Below are 26,053 nucleotides of genomic sequence, written 5' to 3' on the forward strand. Positions count from 1 at the left end.
ATTACGTACGAGATCAATTATAAAATTTACTGTCGATTTATTAAAGCGATAACGCTTCCGAAAGTCTTCGTCGTTTAAAGAAAACGGATCACTCTTTGGTGCAATGTTCTTTGAAGTGGACGGTTTTCTAGATTATTAATAATATCTAAGCTTTGTAAAATTTGCATTGTAATTTGAAATAGTGATATAATAATGTTATTTATCGGATATTTAAATAAATTATTTCAAGTTTATATACAAAACGGACATTGCCATTTAAAATTTATTCAAAACATATTGTCAACTTAGGTTAGTAATCACTAATCAGCTGATGAGAGTCCGCCATCTTTGTCTTATAGCACTGTTATAGTAGGGTTCAGGCCTCTATAAGTTATAGAAGGCTTATAGAACGGTTTAGTGCCTAAAATACGTTTATGAATCACACTTTTTGACAATCGTACTATAGCAACGTTATAAGTGTGCTATAACTTTTTATGAATAAGACCGTAAGTATATTAGTGATTTATACCTGTGAAAGCCTAAATCATGTTTAAATTACATATACCCGAATTACGTTTCTGAGTCATTAAACAATTCTCTATAATTTTAGCCGAATTACTAATGAAATTAGATTGACCTAACTCTCTTGTAAATATGTTAGTCCATTTAAGTTCATACGATCGATTCGATCTCGTGCACACGTGTGTACGGATTTCTTTTTACGCACTTGTATTTTTGGGTCCAATATAACCCTAAATGAATAACTATTTACACAGTAATATTTATAAGGATAAAACCAAATAACATAAATTGTACTAACAAAACATTTTTAAAATTTTAATAATTAGAAAATATCGGTTCCCCTGTGGCATTATCGCAACCAAATTGCCATAGAGATTGATATATCGTAAGTATTGTAAGCGCTACAAGCATTCCTTTCAGACTCCACGTTTTTTGTACATTATTTTTAATTGTTTTTAATCATCATTTACAACTTTATCCTAGATGCTTAACTAAATTTCAGTTCCCACTACTTACTAAACTATGAACGAAAGTAAAGGTCTCAAACTTTACCACAGGTGTTAGAATAAATAAAATTGCCATTAATGCCGAATTTCATGTTCGTTAGAAAATTAAACAGACGAAAGTACTAGATCTTCTGTTATAGGTCTTCTGCTAAAATGTGCATCACTATACGAATCACGAATCCTCGATAAACCTACGTTTCCGTGTCGGAACTAAAGGTTTCGTTATTAATCCCGTAAAAATTATCGTTGTTACAAATAAATAGGTAATTCTTGTATATATTACTTTAAATTTGAATTGATATGTCAATACTACTTAAGTGTATATTTAATTTCAATGTTATTTAATCTTATCGCGCCGCTGATATATCACGCATCGTCATACTACGCTTAAAAACAATATTTTTTTCTATTAATTAACTGCTACCAGGCTTTAATTTATTTACTTATATACTACATAATATAATTACGTGCACTTAACACAAAGTCTATTTTTATACAGAAATCGTAAATATTCGACGAATGTAGCTTCCTTTACTTCTTTTGTAGTTATTTATAAACATTACAATCATATTATGACTACTATTTTAGCAATTAAGGCATCAAAATCAGTTCCCTATTTCTAAAAAGCAGCCTTAGTACACAGACTTTTTTGGGATATCATACAAAATATACGAAATTATTTTGCTTAAATGCTATTCCATTATTTTGGCTTTAAAATTTCTGCAACTTATATGTTTTTATCGATTTTAAAGCTATATTTCTCAAGTGTTAACTTTTTTTTTAAACCATGTCATTTCACTAGATTATTATCACATTGGGAGGGGTCATCTATCAAGTACAGCTTACACTTGACAGGCTTTTTGCATTAATTAAGTACTTTTTGCAGCATTAGCCAGCTGCTATTATACTGTTATACTATAACTAATTGTTTTAATTACTTTTTGCAGGAGAAAGCAGTGTTTTAAACTAAAATGACAGTGATATTAAATGCTCATATGTATTGTGATTACTGATCAAAATTCAACCATAATCATGTCAATAGCTATTTAGTCTATACCTATTTAATATATAAATCTCATTTTCCCCTATAAGTAGTCATCATACAATGTTTCATTTTAACAACAAATGAATTATATAACTCAATTGCTTAATTTTAACCCTTTTAGGATAAAATTTCTCCAGTAAATAAACAATAGGTCTTGGCATAGTGGTGGAAATTCAACTATAACTATTAAAAATTTGAAGATCTTTAATGATAACATTTAAACAATCTTTTTAACAACCAAACCACAGAAATATTGTTAACAATCAAAATAGAAAAACATGCTGAACTGTTTTTATATGTAATTTTTAATAATACATTTGTTACATTTTCCTTAAGCTGGAATTGTTTTATAATGTAAAAATGCTGAATAATTGTCCAGCAATTTTCAGAAACATGACATTTTACTTTGTATCTCATACTAGTTTTCTGTGAATTTTGCCATTATTTATTTATTTTCTATATATTTTTCATATAGTTATGATTGAGTCATGCTTATTAATAGAATATTTTTATGGTTGTAAACAATAAAATGAGCAGTTTGCATATTTTTATTGTTCCATAATATCCCAATACAAGCCTTTTGTATGAAATGTAAAAAAAGAAAATAATATTTAGATTTACAATGATAAACAGATAAACCCTATTAAAATAATATATCCCCCTTTTCAACTTGCCCTACTAGGTAAATGTTACATTAGAGATAGATAAGATTATCTTTCTGGCACATGATAGTGCCACCATATGTGGCTTGTTTGTGTACTATAATTGAAATTAATATACATAATTTAAGTTCTTTATAACATGGGTATACTTAAAAAGCAGTGTAGGGGTCTGGACCCTATAAAGCCTTTTTACAAAATTTGAAAAACTAGTGGGATTTTAGCCAATGGGTAAAGAAGATATTTAGATAACAGGACCTCTTTTTTACCAGGCAATTTCTATCTGTTCAGCTTTGAACCCCTTTTAACAAAGCTATAACTTCACCAATACCTTAAAACAATATTTGTGAATGAGATGAAAGCAGCAAACCAGCTTCCAATTCATCAGATGTTAAGTGGATAATCAGTAGCATCTGTATAGCTCAATAGTTCTTAGTAAGAACACTTCATATATGCTTCAGCCCTTTGAATACATACACAATAGTCTTACAATGCTGTAACAAACAAATATGAGTGGTGGTTGTGCCACCTTTTTTAAACATAAAGTGTAATAAAATATCTGTAACATTTTTTACTTATGGAAACATAATATAACTTAAGTAAGACATGTGATTATAATTTTGTAGTATTGAATAAAGAATAGTTTATATTATTAGAAAATATTATGATTTTTAAATTTACTCTTACATTCTGATTTGTATACACTTATTCATTGAATTAATTGTTATTTTTCCTATTAATACATTGAATGTAGCTATAGTTTAGTTTTATTTCCTTTGTGACCTTATAATAATTCAGTTACTCTGTCTCAATGGTATATGTAGCTATTAGGCTCTAACCAAAGTAGATCTATGTAAGAAAGAACATAATTATAACCCACAAATGTTAAAAATGTTAAAGCAATAAAGAATGTTGTTAAAAGTAGCAATTTTTTAATGTTTAAGTTATCTTAAGATTGTTTTCATATTAAAGAGAATCGAGATAACAAACAGAAATACGCTATTTTATACGAAGAACTAACTATCTTGAATTAAATATTTGTCCATAAAGTTCAGTCTCAAGAAATCAATCTTTACGTTATAAAATCCTCGCGCAATTGTCACACTCCACACACGAGTGGCGAGGAATTCGCGAACAGAACAATATTTTCGCAGCAACACACCTAGCTATTTACCCATCAAATAGAAACCAAATCAATTTTGTAAACAACCAACTTTAACGTTCTCTTTCTGTAAACATCTCACGTCAGCCTTAGCAGAGGCCGCATACAAATTGTCGATGGACATTACCTTGGGTCTGGTAATACAATCTTTTTGCTCGCTCGGGCTGCTGGAGTACACTTCGACTTCTCCATCGCCATCAAATAGCTGACGTCGGCCAGCACAGCTTCGAGGTCCGCCATTTTGAGTCTGAATTTATCACCTTCACCAGACAATAATGAAACACTCGCCCACCACACAACCACGACTATAACCCCAACTTTTATTCTCAACCGATAGTCATAACCTTTTTCACATGACGACTGCTCACTGGTTCATTTGACCATTTGTTGATGAGGATTGACACATTTCCATATTCATAATAATGTAAGACGTACATAGGGAAACACGATTCTACTACGATTAATTAACATTAGAAACGATCAATTAAGATATTAGGTCAACGCGGCTAACTAACTTGTCAATAGAATGGTTAACATCGAAAAGTACGATCCACCATCACTCAACTACGTTCCGTCACTTTGGGTCAGTTCACTAATCACATCGCACAATTCAAGTATATAGTACACATAAGTATATATTCAATGATCTGTATGTGTATGTAACCCTCCCAGTCGCTGAGTCAATGTATTATCTTAGTGTGCGTTTAGTTTTCACACTAACACATTTTAACCAAAGACAAGATTATTTATAGTCTGTGAAACTATAAATTAGCTTAGATTGCAGCTTTTGCGGTGATATTACAATTTGTTTATTATTTCATTACATCAATAAAATAAAATAACATTATATTAATCGTTAAATTCAATCATAATAAGGCACGCCACTATATAACACGACAAACTTTCATGTTCGTGTGGCGGTTTACGGATACAGTTGCATATTTATCGTCGGCTTGTAAATTTTCAATCTTTTCATTTTCTAGTTTTTACGTTTATTTAAAAGTAATACGACCTTAACACTAATCCTTATGTTAAATTGTAAATAAAATAAATATTTTATGTATTTTTTACAATCTAGCAATATGGTGCCCCTGTTGTATCGTAATATTATTATTCGTGCCATACAAAATTAGGTATTGAAGCTGTCAGTTGTCAACTGGTTCTTGACATTGTCAGTGTCAAAATATTTTATACAGCTGTACATGCCTTGGAGTATGAATGTTGGTAGAGGCCGTAGAGGTAAAAGGAGGAACCGTCTCACATGAGGCATTTTATGAAAATTTGTCCAGATGTAAGTCGTAATTAACAGTGGAAAATGCTTCAAAATGGTCCTAGTGCATAAAAAGATACAAAACTTGGCAGTCGCAGAAAGTTACTCATGCTAAGTTAATTTTTTTAATACTTTTTGGTGAATACAGTACTTAATAGAACTACAGTATACAGAACGGTAGCTATTCACGTATACCACCAGCAAAGTAATTCCCTGAACCAAATTTCCGTAAGTATTCTTGGCTATTTTTTTGAATACCCACGTGCTACACTAACGCCACCCTAATTTAACAACTTGCAATTCTTTTGGACACAGACTGTTCACGATATCTTTAATTCTTTATTCTCTATTTCTCTACTAGACTCTAAACTTGTTATTCCTCTAAGGTAGTCAGGTACATGCATTGAGTGCCGCCGATTACATAGATTATAGATAAGTGAGACGTAATTCAATATTTTTTTCCAGTACAGAGCGGTCAACAGCGTACTTGAATGTGTAATTTACAGCATGATTAGGGATTTTTGAAATGGCACTTTTTTCGTAGTGAAGTTTTCGTAGTGTAGGAAGCGATAAAATTATTAACTGAGCCTATAACATCGATCGCGCTTTGCCTTTTGGCAAGCCGCATAGTAAGTGTTATAGTGAGTGATTATGCGAATTATTTTGTCAAAATTGTTAGTGAATTTAACTGTGCATTGGTAACCATGATTTTATTCAAACATTTCGCGTAAATTTGGTCATTTTTGCTTGAAACCGGCTTCATGTATGTATTATTTTATAATTAAAACGACTATTATTTGATGTTTTAGGTATCAAAATGGAATATTGTCCACCGAATGTAACCTTGTGGGAAGTATGGGTAGACCATGGCATATCACAATGCTTTATGGAGACAGTGTCTGCTATCTTCATAGGTGGATTTCTTCTAGTGTTTGGTATAATCCAAATTGTAATGTATATAAGGTAAGAAGTAGTCTTACTATTAATAAACATATCTGTTATTATTCATTAAGTATAGTTATAATGTTTTCCAGTTGAAATTGTGATTATCTCAAAATTAAGTAGCTAATAAAAATAAAATATATTTCCTCAAATAAGTGTGGAAAAATTGCTCTAGTGAATAATTTTCAATAAAAACTATAGTAACTAAATCAATTATTCAGTATAAAAATAAACTGCATTTCCTCATCCTTACATTTATACATTTTTATATTGAACTCTAATTTAGTATAATAATTTAGTGTTTTGGGTTCCTGATAAACTCTTAAGTGGTTACAACCTGGTTATGTAAGATACAGTAAAGATAAAATTATATTGCGGGTTTATTTTCATCTTCCAAACGATACCAAAAATATTGTATTAAAATTGGTATCGTCCGTCATACAAGAATTTCTACACAATGTGTCTATTGATAAAATGTCTGGTTATAGTCACGTTTGCTGATAACAGTTATTTAAAAGCATGATCTTGATGTTATCATTATACAAACAATCAGCATTGCCGATGTTTAATAGGATGTTGTTCTGCACAACATTTCACAACATTGCCAAATGGTTAAAGCAGGGGTTCCCAATCTTTTGTAACCCGCGGCGCAGTTACAAGTTCTATATTTTTTCACGGCGCCCTGTTCTAGCTAACTATTAGAAGAAGACAGTCGAAAGAAATAGGTACCCACAATAATAGTAGTTACGTTAGGTTGATCGAAACGAAAATTAAAACACAACAATATAAAATTGTACCATACTTATGTTATTATAAAAGACTTTAAACGGAAAACAACAAGAAATACTTGAGAAAAAAACAAAAATTAAATACGATAATTAATCAGTCAAATCAATGTGAATTAAAACGCATTGGCGTTTTGATTCACATTGATTTTATTTTACTCGTATATTCAAATATTGATTTGTGGTGTACAATAATTAGAGGATCTACTCACGGCGCCCCTCTTTACTTTCTACGGCGCACCAGGGCGCCGCGGCGCACACTTTGGGAACCCCTGGGTTAAAGATTAATACCATTTATATCGAATTTATTAAACTTTAAACATAATGTATAATAATGTATAATAAAATCAGAATGCTTTTATACATTTTGACATTGTTTTTATGCTCAAATTGAAGAATTAGCTGTAATAAAGAATGTTATATGAACCACGTTGGTTTACCTCTACCATCTGCTGTAGTTTAATATTTGTTTGGTAAGAATCTAGTTTTCTATATTGTAATAAATATTATATATTGACACTTCAATACATATTTATGTAAGTTTACATAAGCTTCTTGAACAATACAAGTTGAAGAACAATTCATTGGTTTTATCTTTACAGGTACATAAATTATATTTTTAATTAATAAAGGTGCTTTAATCATATTTCTAATTAAAAACCATTGTTATTAATTATTGTATACTATTTCACACATTATGTGTACTATATTTCCAACACATGCATTAGATTAGGTACTTTTATTTTAGAAGGTTCCAAACAAGTTTTTTACCAAATATAATAAGGATAAAATGTAAGGAAAATATTTTTTATCTATAAACAATATAATATATATATTTCGGTGCCTGCTAGGTGCACACTTCTAATTTTAGATAAAGTTAATCAGTAATATTATTTATCTAATAATTGCATTAGATATACTGAACTTCCAATAGATTATCACTGAGATAAAACATTATAATCAGTTCATGTGCAAATACCATTTATAATCACATATAATATTATGCAAGATAAATACAATGTAGCATATTATAACATATCTTTTTCAAAAAAAATTATGATGGATCATATACATGAGGTAATTTTATAAAAGGCCCATATTATCTAATGATTTCTGTTATAGTTATATGTGTAAATTATATGTATTGTATAATAGTTAGGTATACAAAATAATAATGGAAACTGCATTATATAGTACTATAAACAATATATTTAGATTACAAGATTAATTACAACTCTGAAAATATGAGTTGGAAATAAAAAATATTTTCATAAAATTTTATTATAGTTGAATAAGGAATTCAGATTTTTTTCATAAAATCTTTTTATCTTTCTTTTTTTTTGTGATTAATTAATTTGTTTTTTGTTTTTTTAGATATGCAACTGAAGTAGTAGATGTGAGAAAATCCCCACTATTTACAGTACAACTGTTCTTCACTATATTGGTACCTGTTTTAGCTGTGATAAGGTTCCTCTTGCAGGCCTTCATGTTTAAGGGAGGACATATTTATGGTTATATGGTAAGAATGGCTAATTTTGTTAAATATAAACTTATTACTTTAGTTTTTGCAATAATAAAAAAACTAATAATTAGATTTTTTTTATTAGGAAATACACATGCATAGTAAGTTTTTATATCCGAAAAATATTATATTGCTTGTCTTCCATGGCTATAAAAATGTTAAGTTTTTGGCATGTAATATAATTTGCCTTTTGATAATTCTTTCACTTTTGTAATAAAACTAAACATTTAGCCAAACCTTAAAATTGGCAAATCATTAAATATTCTCACACCTACTTATCATCATGTTTATCTTATAAAACATCTGTGCAGAATTTATATATTAACTCATTATCTTTTTCAGATATTAGCTCTAGTAGTGAATCTCGTGGTGTTTCCACTGTCGGCCTATCTTGCCGTGATAGAAAGGCGGTATTTGCTTCCATCGGTACCTCCTAGAGGTCACGGGTTCGTTCTGCTCGTCTTCTGGGCGTTGATCTTCGTGTCAGAAAATTTATCGTTTTTGAACCTTAATAAAGAAGGATGGTGGTGGCACTTGAGGAAGTATGTATTTTTATATGTTATAGGTATTGTGTAGCTCTATATAATATAAATAAAATATTGTAAATGTCGATACAGTAAATTGCGTATCGTTTAACGATAATTGTGTCGCATACCCAATAAGGAGTCTGTTCAACTTACGTACTTAAACATGCAGTGTTGAATTATTTCTTTGAATTTTTTTATGTGAAATACTTTCATAAGAAATTAAATTTTGTATTAATGACTTTGTGCTTGAAACTAGACCCTCTAAAATTTATTTGACCAAATTTTTCCCTTTTCAGTCTTCAAGATCGCCTAGAAATGTCATTATTCGTGGGCAGATACGTATCATGTATGATTATGTTTATCTTGGGTATGAAAGCACCGGGTATTATGCACCAATTCGAATACCTTGAATCTGAGGATGGGAATCGCAGGAATTTACCGCCAAGGGTAAGATTATTTATTATAATACTGGTGTAGGTTAAAAATACCATAAATAGTAACATATTAAAAATAAAAAATAAACAATAGTTACAAGAGATTTGTTTTATTATTCACTAGGCGGGTAGTACACAATCATATTAAAAGTACGAGTATATTTAATCGAAATAAAACTGGTATAATATAAATTTAGCCCTACCCTCTGAATTCTAACAAATTCGTAATTATTTCTCTCTATTTAAGTACTATGAAAATCAAAGATTTTTAAATAAAAAAATGCATAAAAAATTAAAATACTCTAAAAAGTTTTTAATTCCTTACTTAACAATAAAGACATATGCCATCATTTTGCCAAATGCCTTTATTTAGCGCATTGTAGGTTAAGATGTCATGTCCATATCAAAATCATTATTATGTAGGAGATAAAGAATTTAAAAAGGTAATTAATGTTGATAAACTGTGCAGTGACATCACATATCACACTATATAAAAAGTGTTTTGCATACAATTATCGTATAAATGCAAGTCAAGGTTATGTTTACTATTGTAACTTGTAGTCATCTTGTAGTACGCACAATAGGTAATTAGAAGCAATAAATTTGTTAATCGCTCCATTCGAAGCGATTTATGTTCACATTACAAGAAAGGGTACAAATATTTTGTCGTATTTTTTGTTGAAAACGCAATTTTCCATTGTAAATTTTACCCTTAAAACTCCATGAGACTCTTCTAAGGATTTGGCTACTTGGTGCTTGACTGTAAATGTCGGCGCATAGTTAATGCGACACTTTGCAAGGAGAATCGACTACTACATAGTGCCTTGATACATAACAGTCTCCTCTTTATTGACAGAATGGAGTAGGTAATCCTATTATACTAACCAGCACCACGCGTCAAGTATCATACGATGTTTTTCTTCAATATTAAAGCAAAATGATAATACAAGTAACCGCCAAACATCTTGCATAGTGTTATTTTTTGCAAATTCTGGGAATTCACAAATAATTATGAAGTCAGAAAAACTTTTCTCACGAAATAATATAAGTCATCTTGTATGCACCTCATAAAATATTTACATAATTATATTTACATATTCACATTTAGTCTTAAGGTAAAAACAATACAATATCCAGTAAGTAAGAACATAAATCTTTAACAAATACGTGACAACTAATGTTTACTTTCAGGATGATAACAGATCGACGTTCCGTAATGTGTTTAGCAAGCTCCGAACCCTGTTGCCGTTCCTTTGGCCGAAGAAGAGCTTGTGCCTTCAAGTGTACGTTTTTATCTGCATCTTGGCTCTCATCGCTGGTCGGGCCATCAATCTTTTCGTGCCCATATACAATAAAAAGATAGGTAATTGATATATATCTTTTATTAAATGAGCGTATGTAACGACTTCGCTTTTCATGTAACTGTTTAGAGTGCCAAGTTAGGCACATTTGGCGCTTTTGACATATTTATGTAAAGAAGTATCTATACGTATTATAATATTTGACGAAAACGCATTTACGATATTGCCTCTAGAACTGTTAATATCTTAAACGTATTTTATTTTAATTTTAAAAGAAATTATGATAGATTAATTAGTTAAACTCCGTATACCGCATATAGTCTGGGTTGCTTATCAAAGCCATTTTTGTTATGCAAAAAGTATAGTATACAATTAGCAAAATATTACCTTATCGAATTTGTCGTGAGTCCGATATACTTTGACCTCTCTTTTCGTTAAAAAAGATAATTGGTCAGCGAGATAATATTAAAAAGATAATATAAGATCAATAAAATTTATGCAAATCCTATTTATTCAAGGTTCCATCTGGTTTGAATTTGAATATTTTTTCAGATTTCGACGGTTTTTTGTCTAGTTTTAAAATGTATAGCCAGTATATAAGAATCCTAATCTAATTTTCTTTCACTCGCAAACGGTTTAGAGATGTCGGTCTTAAGAATTTTGTTCATGCGACTTCTATATTGTCTCGTAATCTTAAAAAGCTAGCCGAAAAAGGTGATAAATTTAACGTGTGTATCTTACGTCAGTGTATCCTACACCTAACCTATTTTCATTAAAAGGGTAACTTAATCGAGGAAGCTATTATTAAAGAAAGTGTGTTCAGTTGTTTTCAACAACTACAAAATGTCTTGAATTTTTTATTTCTAATTTTAATTTATCTCATGTCTTTTGCAGTCGATAGTCTCACAATACCACCTCTGCGGTTTTGCTGGGACCTCGTACTCATCTATGTGTTCTTCAAGTTTCTGCAAGGGGGCGGCACTGGGGGCATGGGGTTCTTGAACAATTTGAGGTCGTTCCTTTGGATCAGAGTACAGCAGTACACGACTAGAGAGCTTCAGGTGGGTTTTTTTATACAGTAGAATTACGACATTTAAACCCATAAGATAAGTTTTTAATAGGTTACGAATACGTAGATATGTACAAAGATATAAACCTCGATAATGAAACTTTAAATGAAGCTCAAATAGTTAGGTAATTAACTACAACAACAATACAAATAATATCTTATATAAAAATACTTATATATTTTTAGTAGTAAGAGAAGTACCACTTTTAAGAAAATTCAAGATATATAATATGGGAAATTACTTTTCAAGTGCTCAGCACGTATTGTATTATAATTATAGATAAACCATATAAAACTATGTTTTATAGTGAAAAGAGTAGGTATAATATGTTTTAGAATAGTTTAGGGACTTTTTTATTTACGTTTGTCCATTTAAATTAAGGTTTTCTGTATGTCTTATTTTGATGTGAAATCAGCTTTAATTATGTCGACGTCTTGCGCTACATTTCTTTACGCCTTTAATTTTTTTTTATAAGACTTATACTAGTCAAGCATGCAGACCATCTGACGTTAAGTAGCTACTGCCGCCCATTGACATCTGTAATCAATCCCAGATATGATTACATTTCTAGCGAAATCGACCGCAGATTCGCCGCTATCCCTGAGGATTAAACTGGAATGCTTCGTAAACTATTTCTCCGTTACCACACCCTTCAAACCACAACACAGCAGCGTTTAACACTGCTGTTGTTAGGCAGAAATAGGTGTGGCGGTGCTGCTGCCGGAGTCGAACCACAAAGGGGTCTACCACCTCCAAATTTTTTTTTGTTTATGTTCGTCGATTTATCTTTTATCTAGCTTTAATATTTATGTCGACTTACGTTCTTAATGCCATAAAATTTGCAAACCTAGTATATGTACTAGAGAAATTGTATATCTTGTTCCAGTTAGAGTTGTTCCGGCATCTCCACGACTTGCCGCTAAAGTGGCATTTATCGCGCAAGACCGGGGAGGTGCTTCGCGTGATGGATAGAGGCACGGACTCTATAGACAACCTGCTGTCGTACATCCTGTTCTCAATCACGCCGACGTTGGTGGACATCATCGTGGCGGTGGTGTACTTCGTGTCTCAGTTTAATGTGTGGTTCGGGTTGATCGTGTTTGGGACTATGGTGTTGTATATCAGTGAGTATTTTGATTATTATAACAATATTTAATACTATCGCTTGTATTAAAAATACATTTGCTTTACGTGTGAGTAGCAACCCCAAAAAGATAGATGGTAATATATTTTTTATATTTAGTTAATATCTTCCAAGTTAGGTAAAAGTCGTCATTTTTGATAAATCTTTAGGTAAATTTCTGACTATCATTAGATCCTAGTTGACTTTCTTCCCTAGTAGAATAGATACATTTAGCATTGGTAATACGCGTTTTGACGATTATATTGATGCTGCATCACGTTTTGGTGACTTGTTGCATTTCACCGCGATAGTGAAGACGACTGCCTTAATGCATTGCATTTATGCATTTACTTGCTGCATCGAGCGTTCAAAAGCAGCTACGCTTAGCACTTAAACGCTCAAACGGTGCATCGTTGGACCTTGCATTTAGCTTTCGAAAAGCAGCTAAATCGTCGATCGCCGATGGTAAAAATAACTTGTAGAGGGCCTTACCGGTATTTTAAGCTCTCAGTAATGTTCCCACGATAGTCGCACTATTAAATGTAAACAAAATTTCAGTTGCAACGATACTGGTAACGGAATGGCGTACGAAGTTCCAACGTCGCATGAACCTCGCTGACAACGAGCAGAAGGCTCGCTCGGTCGACTCTCTGCTCAACTACGAGACTGTCAAATACTATGGCGCGGAGTCGTATGAGGTCGTATCGTATAGGGAGGCCATTCTTAACTATCAGGTAAGGCATTTGCATAGAATATGATCTATGATGTATAAAGGATGATTTTGACAACATATTAATTTGTAAATTTCTACTTCACTTACTATTAAGTTAGGTAAAATTTAATCATTAATTTAAAATTATTTTCCATCATATGTATTATATGAAGGTATAGGCATATAGCTGTATTCTTAAAATGCCAGCATTTTCTAATGTCTCTTTGATATGATGCTCATTATTTAAGTATTTTTTTTCTGTATGACTGACCAACAGGTCAGTAATTTTGGATAGACTTCTAAACAGTAAACAATATTTTAAATACTCTGTTTCAGAAAGAAGAATTTAAATCGCTAATTACCCTCAACATGCTTAACACACTTCAAAATATAGTTATCTGTGGAGGTAATGTACAAATTTCTTATAATTTCATTCTATTCTTTAAAATACCAGACTATATCGAAACTCCAAAATTAGTTAATCTTGATATCGGGTGTAACTGTAATATAAATAGATTAATTTTCTAATTCAGTTTATTTTTTTAGTATTTAATATTACATAATTTCCGTGTTAAGGGGTGTTATTTATGTTTTATATTTTATTTCAGGTTTGCTAGCTGGCTCGCTCCTGGCTATTTCAATGGTTGTCAAAACACATGAGTTGACTGTCGGAGACTATGTGTTGTTTGCTTCTTATATTGTACAACTATATGTACCGCTTAACTGGTTCGGAACTTACTACAGGTACATGAATTTTAGTTTAATATTTTGGAAGTATTACATTTGCTTTATCTTTTCTGGTGTATAGTTCTTCCCCAATTTTCCATGCGATGCTATTGAGATTTCTCAAAATAAATTTCTACATTGGATCAAAATAAACTCAATTTTAGAAACTGGAAATGGCGTAAAAGTTTTTACTATCAATATCAACATTATCATAACGAATTGCCTTATTCAAATAAATATTACTATACTCTGATTCATAATTAGGTATCCAAAATGTAAACAAAGGTGTTGACCTATCAAGAAAATACGTTAGAAATGGTAGTTTTTATTTTTGTCGATATTAAAGTAATACAACAATAATAAAATAATAATCTAAATAAATTAAGATTAATTCACATTTTCTAATATTTATATCACCTCAATTTCGTTCCATACAGTAATAATAATAAAAAACAAAGTTTATGGTAGAAAATTAAAATGTGATAATGGTAACACAATCGGAATCCAAGACATTTCTTGTGCTGTCATTTTTAAGTTTCGTAAATGATATTATTTATTTTCGTGATTGTGATCAAACTCTAAGTTTTCTTGTTTACATAACGCGTTTGTTAAATTGTGTAAATTTGTTAAATTTTCGTTTTTTGTTGAGTTTGTTAAAGTTTTTGTTTCTTGTTAATTTTGACAGTGACATTTCTTTGTTTACATTTTGGACACCTAATTATGAATCAGACTATAATACACTTAACATTCCATTGGCCCATAAAAGATGGAATATTTTCAAAAGTAGGAACTAAGTTATTGACTTTGAAAACGAACTCCAGGAATAAAAAAATATTTGTTATGGTTTTTTTTAAATAATTAATACTTTTTTTAGAGCGATCCAAAAGAACTTCGTCGACATGGAGAACATGTTCGACCTGATGCGCGTGGACTCTGACGTGAAGGACGCGCTGGGCGCGCCCGAGCTGCTGGTGCGGCGCGGCGGCGTGGAGTTCAAGCACGTGTCGTTTGGCTACGGGCCGGAGAGGCTGGTACTACACGATGTTAGCTTTAAGGTCGCGCCGGGGTCTACTGTTGCTTTGGTGAGTATTGCCCGAATCATTGGTTAAATTATATGAGGCTTTTTAATATTTTTTATTGATGCGTTTAAATGGTAAATTAATGTAATATACATACTTTTGTTATGCAACAATCTTTTTGTTTAGATACTTTTTGTGAGTCTATTTTTTTATTAATCTAATTAGTAAATAATTTACGGAGCATGATGAGCTGATTTAATAAGCACTGAGGAAGTGTGTCCAATAAAACTGATATGTAAACACGGAGTAACTATCATGCTTGTGGTAGCATTCAACTGAATTTTAAAACAGTATTTGCGCGGCCGCCCGTTGCGTACGAACACGCCGTGCGCCGCGATGCGTGTAATAATCCCTTCGCACGCGTGCGCTACTACGGTGTACACTTTAGACACGTTAATACGAGGAAGGGTATGTAGAGAGTTAAAAAGTGTTTCATTCTTTATCAGGTTGGTCCAAGCGGCGCCGGCAAGTCCACGGTAATGCGGCTTCTGTTCCGGTTCTACGACGTGAACGAGGGCGCCGTGCTGGTGGACGGGCAGGACGTGCGCACCGTCACGCAGGCCTCGCTGCGCGCCAACATCGGCGTCGTGCCGCAGGACACCGTGCTCTTCAACAACACTGTGCGGTGAGTGCGGCGTGTGTGTCGGGTGTCGGGGTGACGCGGCAGTCACCAGTGACGCGGCTGCTGTTCCGGTTCTACGACGTGAACGAGGGCGCCGTGACATTCACGGACGAAGTGAAAAATGGACCCCTAGTAGCTCATACACTAATTTAGGGATAGGTTAGTATACTCTTATAGGGCAAGCAAAGTCTGTATAATGTGATAAAACACAACAAGCCTTCGTAGGGCTTAATATGTTTCACGAAATCTTAATTGCTTCAGCCAGTGAGGTCTAAATAATATTAACTTCATCTTAACATCTCCTCATTTACTCAGTATATCTTTATAATTACTTATACCTGTACCATTTCTCAGGTCTGATACCTATAATAAAATTAAGACATTATTTATCTCTTATTTCAGGTACAATATTCAGTACGGTCGTTTGACCGCACCATCCGCGGATATTATTTCAGCGGCAAAAAACGCTGACATCCATGACAGAATTCTCACGTTCCCGGACGCTTATGATACCCAGGTGATTATTTTGTATTACACAATTTAAAAAAAACTTCTTGCATGGTACTCAGTCAATTATTGTTTTGTATCCGACCTAAGGTCAGACTTAAGGAGGTAAGGTCAGACTAAAATATCTTTGATGGCCACATTGTGCATGTAAGGAAATTCAGGGTGCAGTAGCCACTTAACATGAAATAAATTGTAAGTCGGTACTAGAATCTTAATTTATTACAGGTGGGTGAAAGAGGTCTACGTCTCAGTGGTGGTGAAAAGCAAAGGATAGCTATAGCGAGAACTCTACTCAAGGATCCAGCGATAGTCCTCCTAGATGAGGCCACGTCCGCACTTGATACTAATACCGAGAGAAATATACAGGTAATTAACACATATACGTTGTACCACGTTAGTGATGTAGGATAGGTTCGCTAAAGAAGAAAAGTTAGGCGAAAAAAAATCATCAAGAATACATTGTCTGTGAATCGGCGACAAAAAAGGTCTTCGTGTTGCCGCAAGGTTCTTCTGTAGGTCAACAATAAAATAAATATTATTTTCTGTTATTAATTTGCATTATGTCCCTTGTATTTATTGTATATGTATAATTAATTATCACATCTAGATAGCAGCATGTGAAGAATCATTTATGAAATTACTATTAATAATTTGTATGCTATAAAGATACAGGCATCACGTACGTAATTAAAATTGACCTATGAACCCATAATATGGATAATATTCCTCATATAAAAATAAAAAAAGATAACTAGCACCGTGTGGGAATTATCAATGAAATGGTATATATTTAAATATTGTTTTTTTATCAATGCAGGCGGCGTTAGCTCGCGTGTGTGCGAACCGCACGACGGTCATCATCGCACACAGACTATCAACCATCGTCCATGCGGACGAAATATTAGTTCTTAAGGAAGGAGAAATTATTGAGAGAGGAAAGTGAGTATCAAAAAAGAATGATAATTTACAATAGCCATAATTTCAATAGCATTGGTGAATTATAAACTACGAAGTTATGCCACGTGGAGGCAGTAATTCCTTGTATTACTTTAGCTCTTTTAAAAGACTTAAAAGACCGCTAAGCTGATAGAAGTAGAGAGCAGTTACTTTTCTCCATGTATTATATTATGCTCCCACATTTAGGTGCCAGTATTGGTTAAACTGTGTCACAAGGCTTCCGAGTAGTTAAGTTAGTTTTCCATTTAAGAACAATCGCATAAAGTAATTGAGATAAATGTATTATGTGTTTCAGTAATAAAATATATCCGAGTCTTCTTTTTACATACAATCGTATTATAATATACCACATTTCTTTTTTTCAGTCACGAAACGCTACTAGCGCAAGGCGGTTTCTACGCTTCGATGTGGCAACAACAGCTGGAGACTCGCAACAGCAACGGCAACAACAACGACAACAACGCGGATGGCAACCAGCGGCCCTCGAACAACGCGTTCAATGTCAACGCGTTCGGAGCGATCGGACACGGCCACGGACATTAAAATGGAACGTGAATCTTGTTTTGTAAATAATAACGTAGGGAAGCGAAACCGGTTAACCGTTACTATGAACCGGTTAAAATACCCGGTTATATAAAATTAAATATTTAAACCGGGAAACGAAACCGGTTAACCGTTTATGAACCGGTTAAAATACCCGGTTATGTAAAATTAAATTAGTAGGTGTTTAAACTAGATTCGTATGAGTGTTGTGCAACTTAGACTATATTTATTGTGGTTTGCAAAGTGAACGGTTGATCAGTTTCGCTTTTACATGCGTATTATTTATTTATATATGGTTCGGTCGCATTCTGTTCATTTCTCAAATGTCTCGTGAAATGCCATTTTGGTAATTTATTAACATTAATATCTGACTATTCTTATAATGACTAATAATAATACTATAAATTATTTAATAAATATATTTACATTTGATTTTGATGAAATTCTGTTTCAGTATATTGTTCGTTTTCTTTTTGACCGTTTGTGTAATATTGACTCTAAATTGACGAGGTAAAAATTGCTTCTGATGCAATATCAATGATCTAAAACGTTATTGAAATATAACGTATATATCTTTTACTTGTGGCTTATTAAAATTATTGTTTCCGTTTAGACTTTGAGAAATGGATAGTACGCGCGTGTACCTGTATACCTAAAATAGGGGTGCTAAATGACAGTGTCATATCGTGAATCAATGAAAATTGTCTCAAATCGGTGTGTTCGTCCGCGGGTGCAATTAGGGTAGAGGACATGACTGATCGTTTGTAAGCAGTTTTGTAAAGGTTACCACGTGGCAATATCAATATGTACAGAACATATGAAGCTCGATACAATTGAATATATATACATTAGTTGGCATTGTGATGATGTAACTGTATTGTACCTTGTGGTATTAATTAATTATATTTTGTTGGGAAATTTCATGTGCTATTTCAATGTTATTAAAGTTGTTTTTTTTTATTGTAACTATTATTGATTTTTTGATTATATAGTTTATGAATGGTTTATGCATTACTACGTGAGTAATTGGAATGTAATAAGAATACATTGATGAGAAATTAAAGTTTATTATTATCAAGAAATACCTCTTACGAAAAAATGAAATGAACTTATAAAATCTTGAATAATGTTATGACTTCCGGCTTTTTATCTATAACAGAAAATATATTTTAGACATATTTAACTTGGGAAAATTTTCGCAAAAAATGCGAGATAACATTATACATACTTGCACCATAGAATAAACTGGTGTGTCTCCCGGTAATCGCAAACCACCCGAAGATTTCTTTTTAGCTAAATATTAAGTGATATTAGTAAAAGCAATCATAGGTCGCATATTTCTAATGGAAAGACAATCTAAATACACAGTTTTGGCTAACTAAGGTAATTTCTAAGAGGTCTGAATTTTTTTTCTTAATTTTTATGACTAAAACAATGTTCAACTGTCAATAAGTTGGATTAAGTCGTAAGGTAAAAGAAACTGTTTAAGAACTAAAAAATAATCCAAATATTTCTTACCAAAAGATGATGAAGGTGGCATGACGGTAACTATTTTAGTGGCGCTCTTATTTTCCTCGTAATACTTAAGATTCTTCATTTGGTATTCCGAAACCGATATACAAGGGCGAGTTCTCGCGAATTCTACGCTCCGAATGGAACTCTCGGCTTTATGTTGCATCTGGTCTATTGTTTTTACGTAATCAGATGATATTTTACGTGCAACCTTCTTGCCGTGTTGGAAGACTAATGCGTGTTCATACGAGTGATCTGATGTCATGTGACGTAGGTACTTTTCTCTGCTATCCTCGCTTTTGATGCGGGAATTAGGCGAGTAGGTGAGTAAGCCGTATTTATGTTCAACCTCCGAAACGGTTCTAGAAAAATATTAATTTCTATTGTATAGTACAGTAAAGTTTAAGTAGATGTAAATAGGTAAACGAATTTAAACATCTAGTAAATGCAAATTTGATTTTATGTGTAGAAAAACCTTTCGTTTCATGCGTACTACACGCATGCATGTCGCGGAGAGACAGCGGCGAGCCATGCATGCGAGCACATTAGGGAACAACATTCTAGTTAAAATGATTTGACAAACTAAAGTATTTTGTATTCCGCATACAATTTGTTAGAAGCAGAAGAATACAATTTGTTGTTTTTAACATGTGTTTGAGTGTTATGTATTGTATTATGTTATATTTGTAGGAAATTCATAAACGATTTTTACTGCACTTCGTGTTTATGGACCGATTTAGATACTAGAAATTGATTCAAAAACCTCACTTGTAATCCTTCAATGTAGGTCCTTCTTCGTCGTGTGAGACGTCAAATTCGTCGTACAAACGAGACAATGTCGACGGTCGAGGGACGTCTATGTCCGATACTTTAATCATCGGCCTTACTAAGCCAGTTTGTCTGCGATTTGGCTTTGTTCCCGTTTGCGTTACTATGGCTGATGGCGCTATGCGTACTTTTCTGCAGGATAAAGTATAAAGCATTTTACTTCTCTAAACCCGATAGATGGAAAAATAGGAGTGAAGTCCAATGTTCGCGGTTTAGTTTTATAAGCGTTCGCCACTCTACAAGTCGTTTTATGTTGTTACTATGAGATTTCTTATTTTGGCTACTATTTTCTCTTTTTTATATTTCACCAAACCGCATCGGAGCAATATCGTGGAAATTTTCCCAGGCTTCCGATGCTCTATGAATGATGATGGCTATCCATGGTTTAGTAGATCGAAATGGCTTACAACCGTCGAGTCGACCCTACAATAGTCTTGCTAAATCGTAAAGACTAAGCATCATGGGACACAAGCATTGAAGATCCGCATGGTACGGAACTGTTTACATAAGAACCAGCTAAGGGGTTTTTCTGGTTAAGATCCGGCACAGAATCCTAGATAGAAAGTATGAGTGTAGAAAACATCAAAACGTCATTACTCATTACCTAACAGTTGTTGTGGAATCCTCTTCCTCTGGTAGTACTTGTGAACTATCAGATTGGTGTGCCAAACTTAAACGTTCCAAGTCTTCGGGCCTCAAAAATCCTGTTTGCCGTCTCTTAATTTTTCGTTGCTCCTTATCAGGTACAGCTATTGAAACTTTTCTAAAATATATCAAAAAATAATATTAGGTACATATTACATTTAAAAAGAAATAAATATAATAAGGATTTATTAATCAATAGACATATTTATTTAAGTTTTTTGCAAATTAAATACTCACTTTTCAGAAGCATCCCTCGATCTACGATCAACTGATGCTATTCTGTCACATAAAAATACCCAAATATTACTAAAAATATCAATTATTACTTCAATACAATTCAATTATAAATTCAATGAATTATTTAAAATAAATATAGTGGTGGCATTAACGCGGCATCTATTTTGGACTTACTTTAACCTAATACGTTGCTGTTTTCAGGATTGAAGGATATAAGGACGCTTCCTCGAGACGTTTCAGATTAGTCCTTCGGGACCGACTTCCAGCAATATTCCTATACTACCTATTGTTGATTACAAATGTCCTTGGTTGGCAGTAACCACTTGCGATGTGGCGGATTGCATGCTCGTATCTTACTTCTGTTTCATTATAAGAAAGTACAGCACGAGGTTCTTACCTAAATCTTCTGAGCTCTTCGTCTGTGATTAATTCTGACCTATAAAGTAAGAATATGTATATAAATACTTTTCAGTAAAAACTTACGAAAAACGAATGTAAGGTTTTACTTTCTGGCGTCTTCGAAAATGTTGAATTTTGCTACTCCTCGTGCGATGTTGCGGACGACGCTTCCGGCAAAGCTTACTCGGTCCACATTATGCCTGTTAAAAAATAGCATTTTCGTGAATATTTTTTTGCATTTCAAATTTTTAATTACTGCCTATAAATTTGTTAGAGATGTCAATGATTGCTTTTTATATTTTTATTGAATAAGTAAGACTGTTGATTTAGGTTGAAGAAGGTATTTATAGCTTCTGATAATAGAGTGTTATGAATTTTTATAAGTTGCATAGTCAGAAAAAAAAAATAAAAATAAAATTACTCTTACTTTAAGTATTTCTTAATTTCCAATTCATCATCAGAACCCAGAGATGAATCTGGGAAAATGTAAAATAAATTAGTCTAATGCTTAAAAATAATAATTAACCTAATGTTGTAATTGATATGCACCTTTAGTCTCAACAATCGTTTGATGTTTAAAAATTTGAGTATTAAAACCTCTTTTATTGATACATTTTTATTATAAACCTTATATATTTAAAATACAATAAAAAGCAACACAATAAAGCATAAATTATAGTATAAAATGACGTAACAATACTAATGATACTGACACAATTTAGAATTTACTTAACAACTGTTAATAAGATAAGCTATATAAAATTCGTGGATATTTAACGGGTTTTAAACAGTTAAAACTTTTTACTCGATTCCGGTTCTGAATTGTCTAATCGGAACATTTCTGACATGAATGAGGCTCTTTGCCCGGTCCGCTTTGGTTGAGCTTGGACTTGTAGGTCACTTTCCAAACAGTAGTCTCCTCTTAACATCCTGAAAGAAAATCTCAATAAGTCATTTAAGTATATTACGCAGACTGGTATTGAAAGAGGCACCGTTAAATATACATTTCGAAAAATGATGTATAGAAAGGTGTGATTAAACTGAAATGGTGTTATTTTGCTTTAGGTCTTCGTTGTATGTTCGTTCGTCATTAGAAAAAAAAAAATATCGATAGACTAAGCGCTGACGTGATAGATACCAAAATTGAACTGTGTGTCGGAATGACTGTTTCTGTATTACCAAAGAAATACAAACTTTTTCAAATCAAACGTCGAATCGACATCTCCGGGGTAGGGTACATCGGTTAAAGCAATATAAAACGACGAATCAGGTTTAACCACAAGACTAGGCGTTCCGGCAAGCGATATGTGTTTGTAGGGTTCTTCCTCAGGCTCGTATTCGTATACTTCGACGTCAAACTCTTTATTTTCTTGGTCCTCACTGACCGCGGACGATCTTTTGCGATTATCAGATTGGCTTTTAGCAGACGACGGACGCCGATTATCAATTTGAGACTTTTCAACTTGTTTCCCAGTTGCTGAACGCAAATTGTCAGCTTGGGATTTTTGAAGCTTGTCCATGTCTTCTTTTTTGCGTATGAACCTGAGAATAAATTTGTAGGCTATATTTTCTTACTAATAAGCTTCTTATAGATTTACGGACTAATAATCAACCTTTGGGTCTCCCTTATATTGTGCACTTCGTCTTCTTCGATCGACATCTCTTCCATGTCTTCCTTTATGAGTTTCTCTCTGTATCTAAGATCTGCCAGTAAGAATACTTTTTCCATGAGCTCCTAGTAGTAACATAAACATATTTTAATAAATACCTAATAAACCATTTAAATAATTCGTTTCTAAACGATGAAACACGCACCTCGTATAACATATCTCCTAAAGCAACAAGATCTTCAATATGTCCATGAATATATTCAATGGTGCCTTTATTTATCATTATGTCTTGGCACTCTAAATTTAAAATACCAGTCTGATACATTATGATTTCCGATTTCGGAGATTCGTACCAAGTGGGTACCGATTCGATTGCTTTCAGTGTTGATTCTCCGTCTATCAGCTGACCAAATGCTACATATTGACGGGCCATCCAAGGTGCCGGTTGTAGTAAAACGAAAAATTGCGTAGAACAATCCACATGCCTAAATATTAACATTAGAATACATTATTAGACTAAGAAATACTATTATATTAGCAGATAGCGATGAAGTCTGATAGCTGATATAGCTGAAAGTGGTAGAACCCTTTGTGACTCGACTCCGGCGGCACCACCGCCACACCTATTTCTACCTCATAACAGCAGAGTTAAGCGCTGCTGTTTTCCGGTTTGATAGGTGTGGTAAAGGAGGCATACTTTTCCGAAGCGTTCCAGCTTATTCCTCAGGGGTAGCGGCGCATTTGTCGTTGACCTCAAGTAGGAATCCTAACTGGGGTTGATTACAGATTTCACTTAACATCAGGTGGACTGCATGCTCGTCTGCTACTCCCATATTATAAAAACAAACAAAATGGGAAATTTCGTGGAGTCGTGTGTTCGTAACGGTTCGCTAAGACTAAGCGACAAGATCAGTGTTCAGCTACAGTAAAAGGAAATTCGTAAATTGAAATAACTGAGAAATATAAACCAGTTTGTCGTTTAATACCTAAATATAATTAGATACTTAAATCTTGTATATATATACAAGTAAGAAGACATGGAAAATATTATTATAATTTGATTACAAACAAACCTGCCATCATTAGCCATGCAAATTACCCCTCGCCGATCGTGTGGCATTATGAAATTTTCGCAATCCAAATTTGTACCTTTCAGACCAAATCCACCACATTGTATCCAACCATCTTTTACAATACGATGTATAGGTGTGCCGGAGTAACCTCCTTTAGTAGTTTTGCAAAGATTGAGAAAATTCTCGCAAGTATAGGGCACTAAATCTGCATATAGCTGAAATTAGTTACTGTAATTCATATCGTATATAGATTAGTAAAAATTACTCACTCCTAACAAGAAAATGTACCCAGTTTTGAGAATTGAAATAGTTGCGTAAAAAAGTTTTGCCACGTCTCCGTGCTAAAATGTCCCTAAAATATTTGAAATAATTATTTATTTATTATGTAAATTACGCAGTATTAGTTATTTATTTGTAAATTTTCTCTAAAAATGTTTTTATTTGTCAAGAATTCAAAAAAAGAACTTACTAATAAGCCGTTTGTGGCTTCATTCAATTTCAAGGCGGAGAAGTATCTTTTCTAATATATGTATATGGTATAAATCGTTCAGGATGAAGTATTTGAACTTGCCGTATATTACCGTCGATACCTATACTCGAAGATTTAAAATTCGTTATTCCGTCATAACTAGTAAAACCTACTTACCATGAAAATTAGAGTCCCAGTATGTTCGTCATTAATCGAAATATGCATGTAGGCGCATGGTCTCTGAAAAACGTTTCAAAATATTTATTGAATTAATTATTTTGGAACATATTGCACGGAATAGTTGGTGTATTTTCTTTATTACTCAGTAGATTGTACCTATACCTTAATTTTCCAAATAAATAAATAAATATTGGTATGGGTTCTTACTCCGGATGAATTTATAAACTTCGAAAACTGATCAACGCCTTCTTTATAGTAATCCAATATAATGTGATAAGTGTATTTAGTTTCAATAAAATCTTTCAGTTCCTTTTCACCTCCCAGGAACTTGTTGTTAATTAAAACCGCAACTTGATTACTTAAACAATAAGTAGACCCACCATATTGAAGCTTGAGATCGTTCAATATTTTTGGCCATTCAACGGTTGTTACTCCTGGAAGTTAGTTTTAATCGTTTTTTTTAATAGTTTTCTCGTGTTACTTTTTAGTGCAACTTGAAACCTTACACATATTATGTTATATTTTAACCATTTCATTACTACTGCATAATTATTAAGTACGAAACAATTACTACCTATAAAAGGAGGCATCTAAAGCTCATACTTAGGTACCTACCTTTAATGATAGGACTATCAAAGTTTTTCCACCTATATTTGTGGAGTCCTTTTACTAAATTAACACAGTAATTAAATTCCTCTGTAACCCTATTTCCAATAATGGTAATTTTTAGACGATCTTTATCAGGAAGTTTTTCCTTAGTGCGTGGATATGGAGGGTTGTTTATAGAGTTGTGTCCATATTTTATTTGATTGGAGTATTTATCTTTTACTATCCTTTCCCACGGGTGCTGCGACGGTAGTTTTACTTTGAAATTATTAAATGAAGTCATGTTTGTGTACTATGTAAAGAATAACGAAAATTAAAGTGACTTTTTCTTTGATTAACTGTCAATTTTGATATACATGGATTTTATTTCAAAAATATTTTAATTTATTGATAATGACGAGTTTACGAGGCTAAAAATGATAGAGTCCAAGGTCGTGAAAACGCAACAAAAATAGTACTTGTTCATTAATTTTCTTCTTAATTTGACAGTGGCAGATTAGT

At 32.8% G+C, this 26,053-nt stretch overlaps 3 protein-coding genes across 8 annotated transcripts in view; 1 reads left to right on the plus strand and 2 right to left on the minus strand.

The window, feature by feature from the left end:
* Window positions 1-4,515, minus strand: part of Gprk1 (G protein-coupled receptor kinase 1) — a 56,654-nt gene extending 52,139 nt beyond the window's left edge. The window contains exon 1 of one of the 2 annotated variants that reach the window (XM_073093177.1): window positions 4,001-4,515. In XM_073093177.1, the coding sequence (XP_072949278.1) occupies window positions 4,001-4,113 (113 nt within the window). In that variant the 5' untranslated portion in view covers window positions 4,114-4,515. The remainder of the gene's footprint in view (window positions 1-4,000) is intronic. The other variant, XM_073093178.1, reaches the window with a different exon arrangement.
* Window positions 4,516-5,353: 838 nt separating this feature from the next.
* Hmt-1 (ABC transporter ATP-binding protein/permease Hmt-1) lies at window positions 5,354-19,056 on the plus strand. Of its 5 annotated transcripts, none has more exons than XM_073093183.1 (17): window positions 5,354-5,371; window positions 5,953-6,106; window positions 8,245-8,389; window positions 8,735-8,934; window positions 9,216-9,366; window positions 10,545-10,716; window positions 11,549-11,715; window positions 12,611-12,848; window positions 13,406-13,581; window positions 13,896-13,965; window positions 14,168-14,303; window positions 15,160-15,367; window positions 15,811-15,989; window positions 16,389-16,503; window positions 16,719-16,859; window positions 17,311-17,432; window positions 17,816-19,056. In XM_073093183.1, the coding sequence occupies exons 2-17, from the start codon at window positions 5,961-5,963 to the stop codon at window positions 17,991-17,993; spliced, it is 2,544 nt and encodes an 847-aa protein (XP_072949284.1). In that variant the 5' UTR covers window positions 5,354-5,371; window positions 5,953-5,960; the 3' UTR covers window positions 17,994-19,056. The 5 variants fall into 5 exon arrangements, with proteins under 5 accessions (XP_072949284.1, XP_072949281.1, XP_072949283.1 ...); XM_073093180.1 differs by lacking the exon at window positions 5,354-5,371 and adding an exon at window positions 5,522-5,841; XM_073093182.1 differs by lacking the exon at window positions 5,354-5,371 and adding an exon at window positions 5,522-5,817.
* On the minus strand, window positions 19,045-25,898 carry LOC140757462 (uncharacterized). Its single transcript, XM_073093184.1, has 17 exons — window positions 25,562-25,898; window positions 25,154-25,380; window positions 24,944-25,006; window positions 24,298-24,512; window positions 23,430-23,709; window positions 23,228-23,349; window positions 22,809-23,156; window positions 22,420-22,544; window positions 22,042-22,090; window positions 21,722-21,814; window positions 21,613-21,651; window positions 21,216-21,257; window positions 20,938-21,096; window positions 20,274-20,465; window positions 19,512-19,867; window positions 19,222-19,286; window positions 19,045-19,143 (listed from the first exon to the last, which is right to left on the minus strand). The coding sequence occupies exons 1-17, from the start codon at window positions 25,833-25,835 to the stop codon at window positions 19,123-19,125; spliced, it is 2,670 nt and encodes an 889-aa protein (XP_072949285.1). The 5' UTR covers window positions 25,836-25,898; the 3' UTR covers window positions 19,045-19,122.
* Between the last annotated feature and the right edge of the window lie 155 nt (window positions 25,899-26,053).

Source organism: Epargyreus clarus, unplaced genomic scaffold, assembly GCF_041222505.1.
Source record: "Epargyreus clarus isolate Ecla_fem2 unplaced genomic scaffold, WU_Ecla_fem_2.2 ptg000004l, whole genome shotgun sequence".
NCBI lineage: Eukaryota > Metazoa > Arthropoda > Insecta > Lepidoptera > Hesperiidae > Epargyreus > Epargyreus clarus.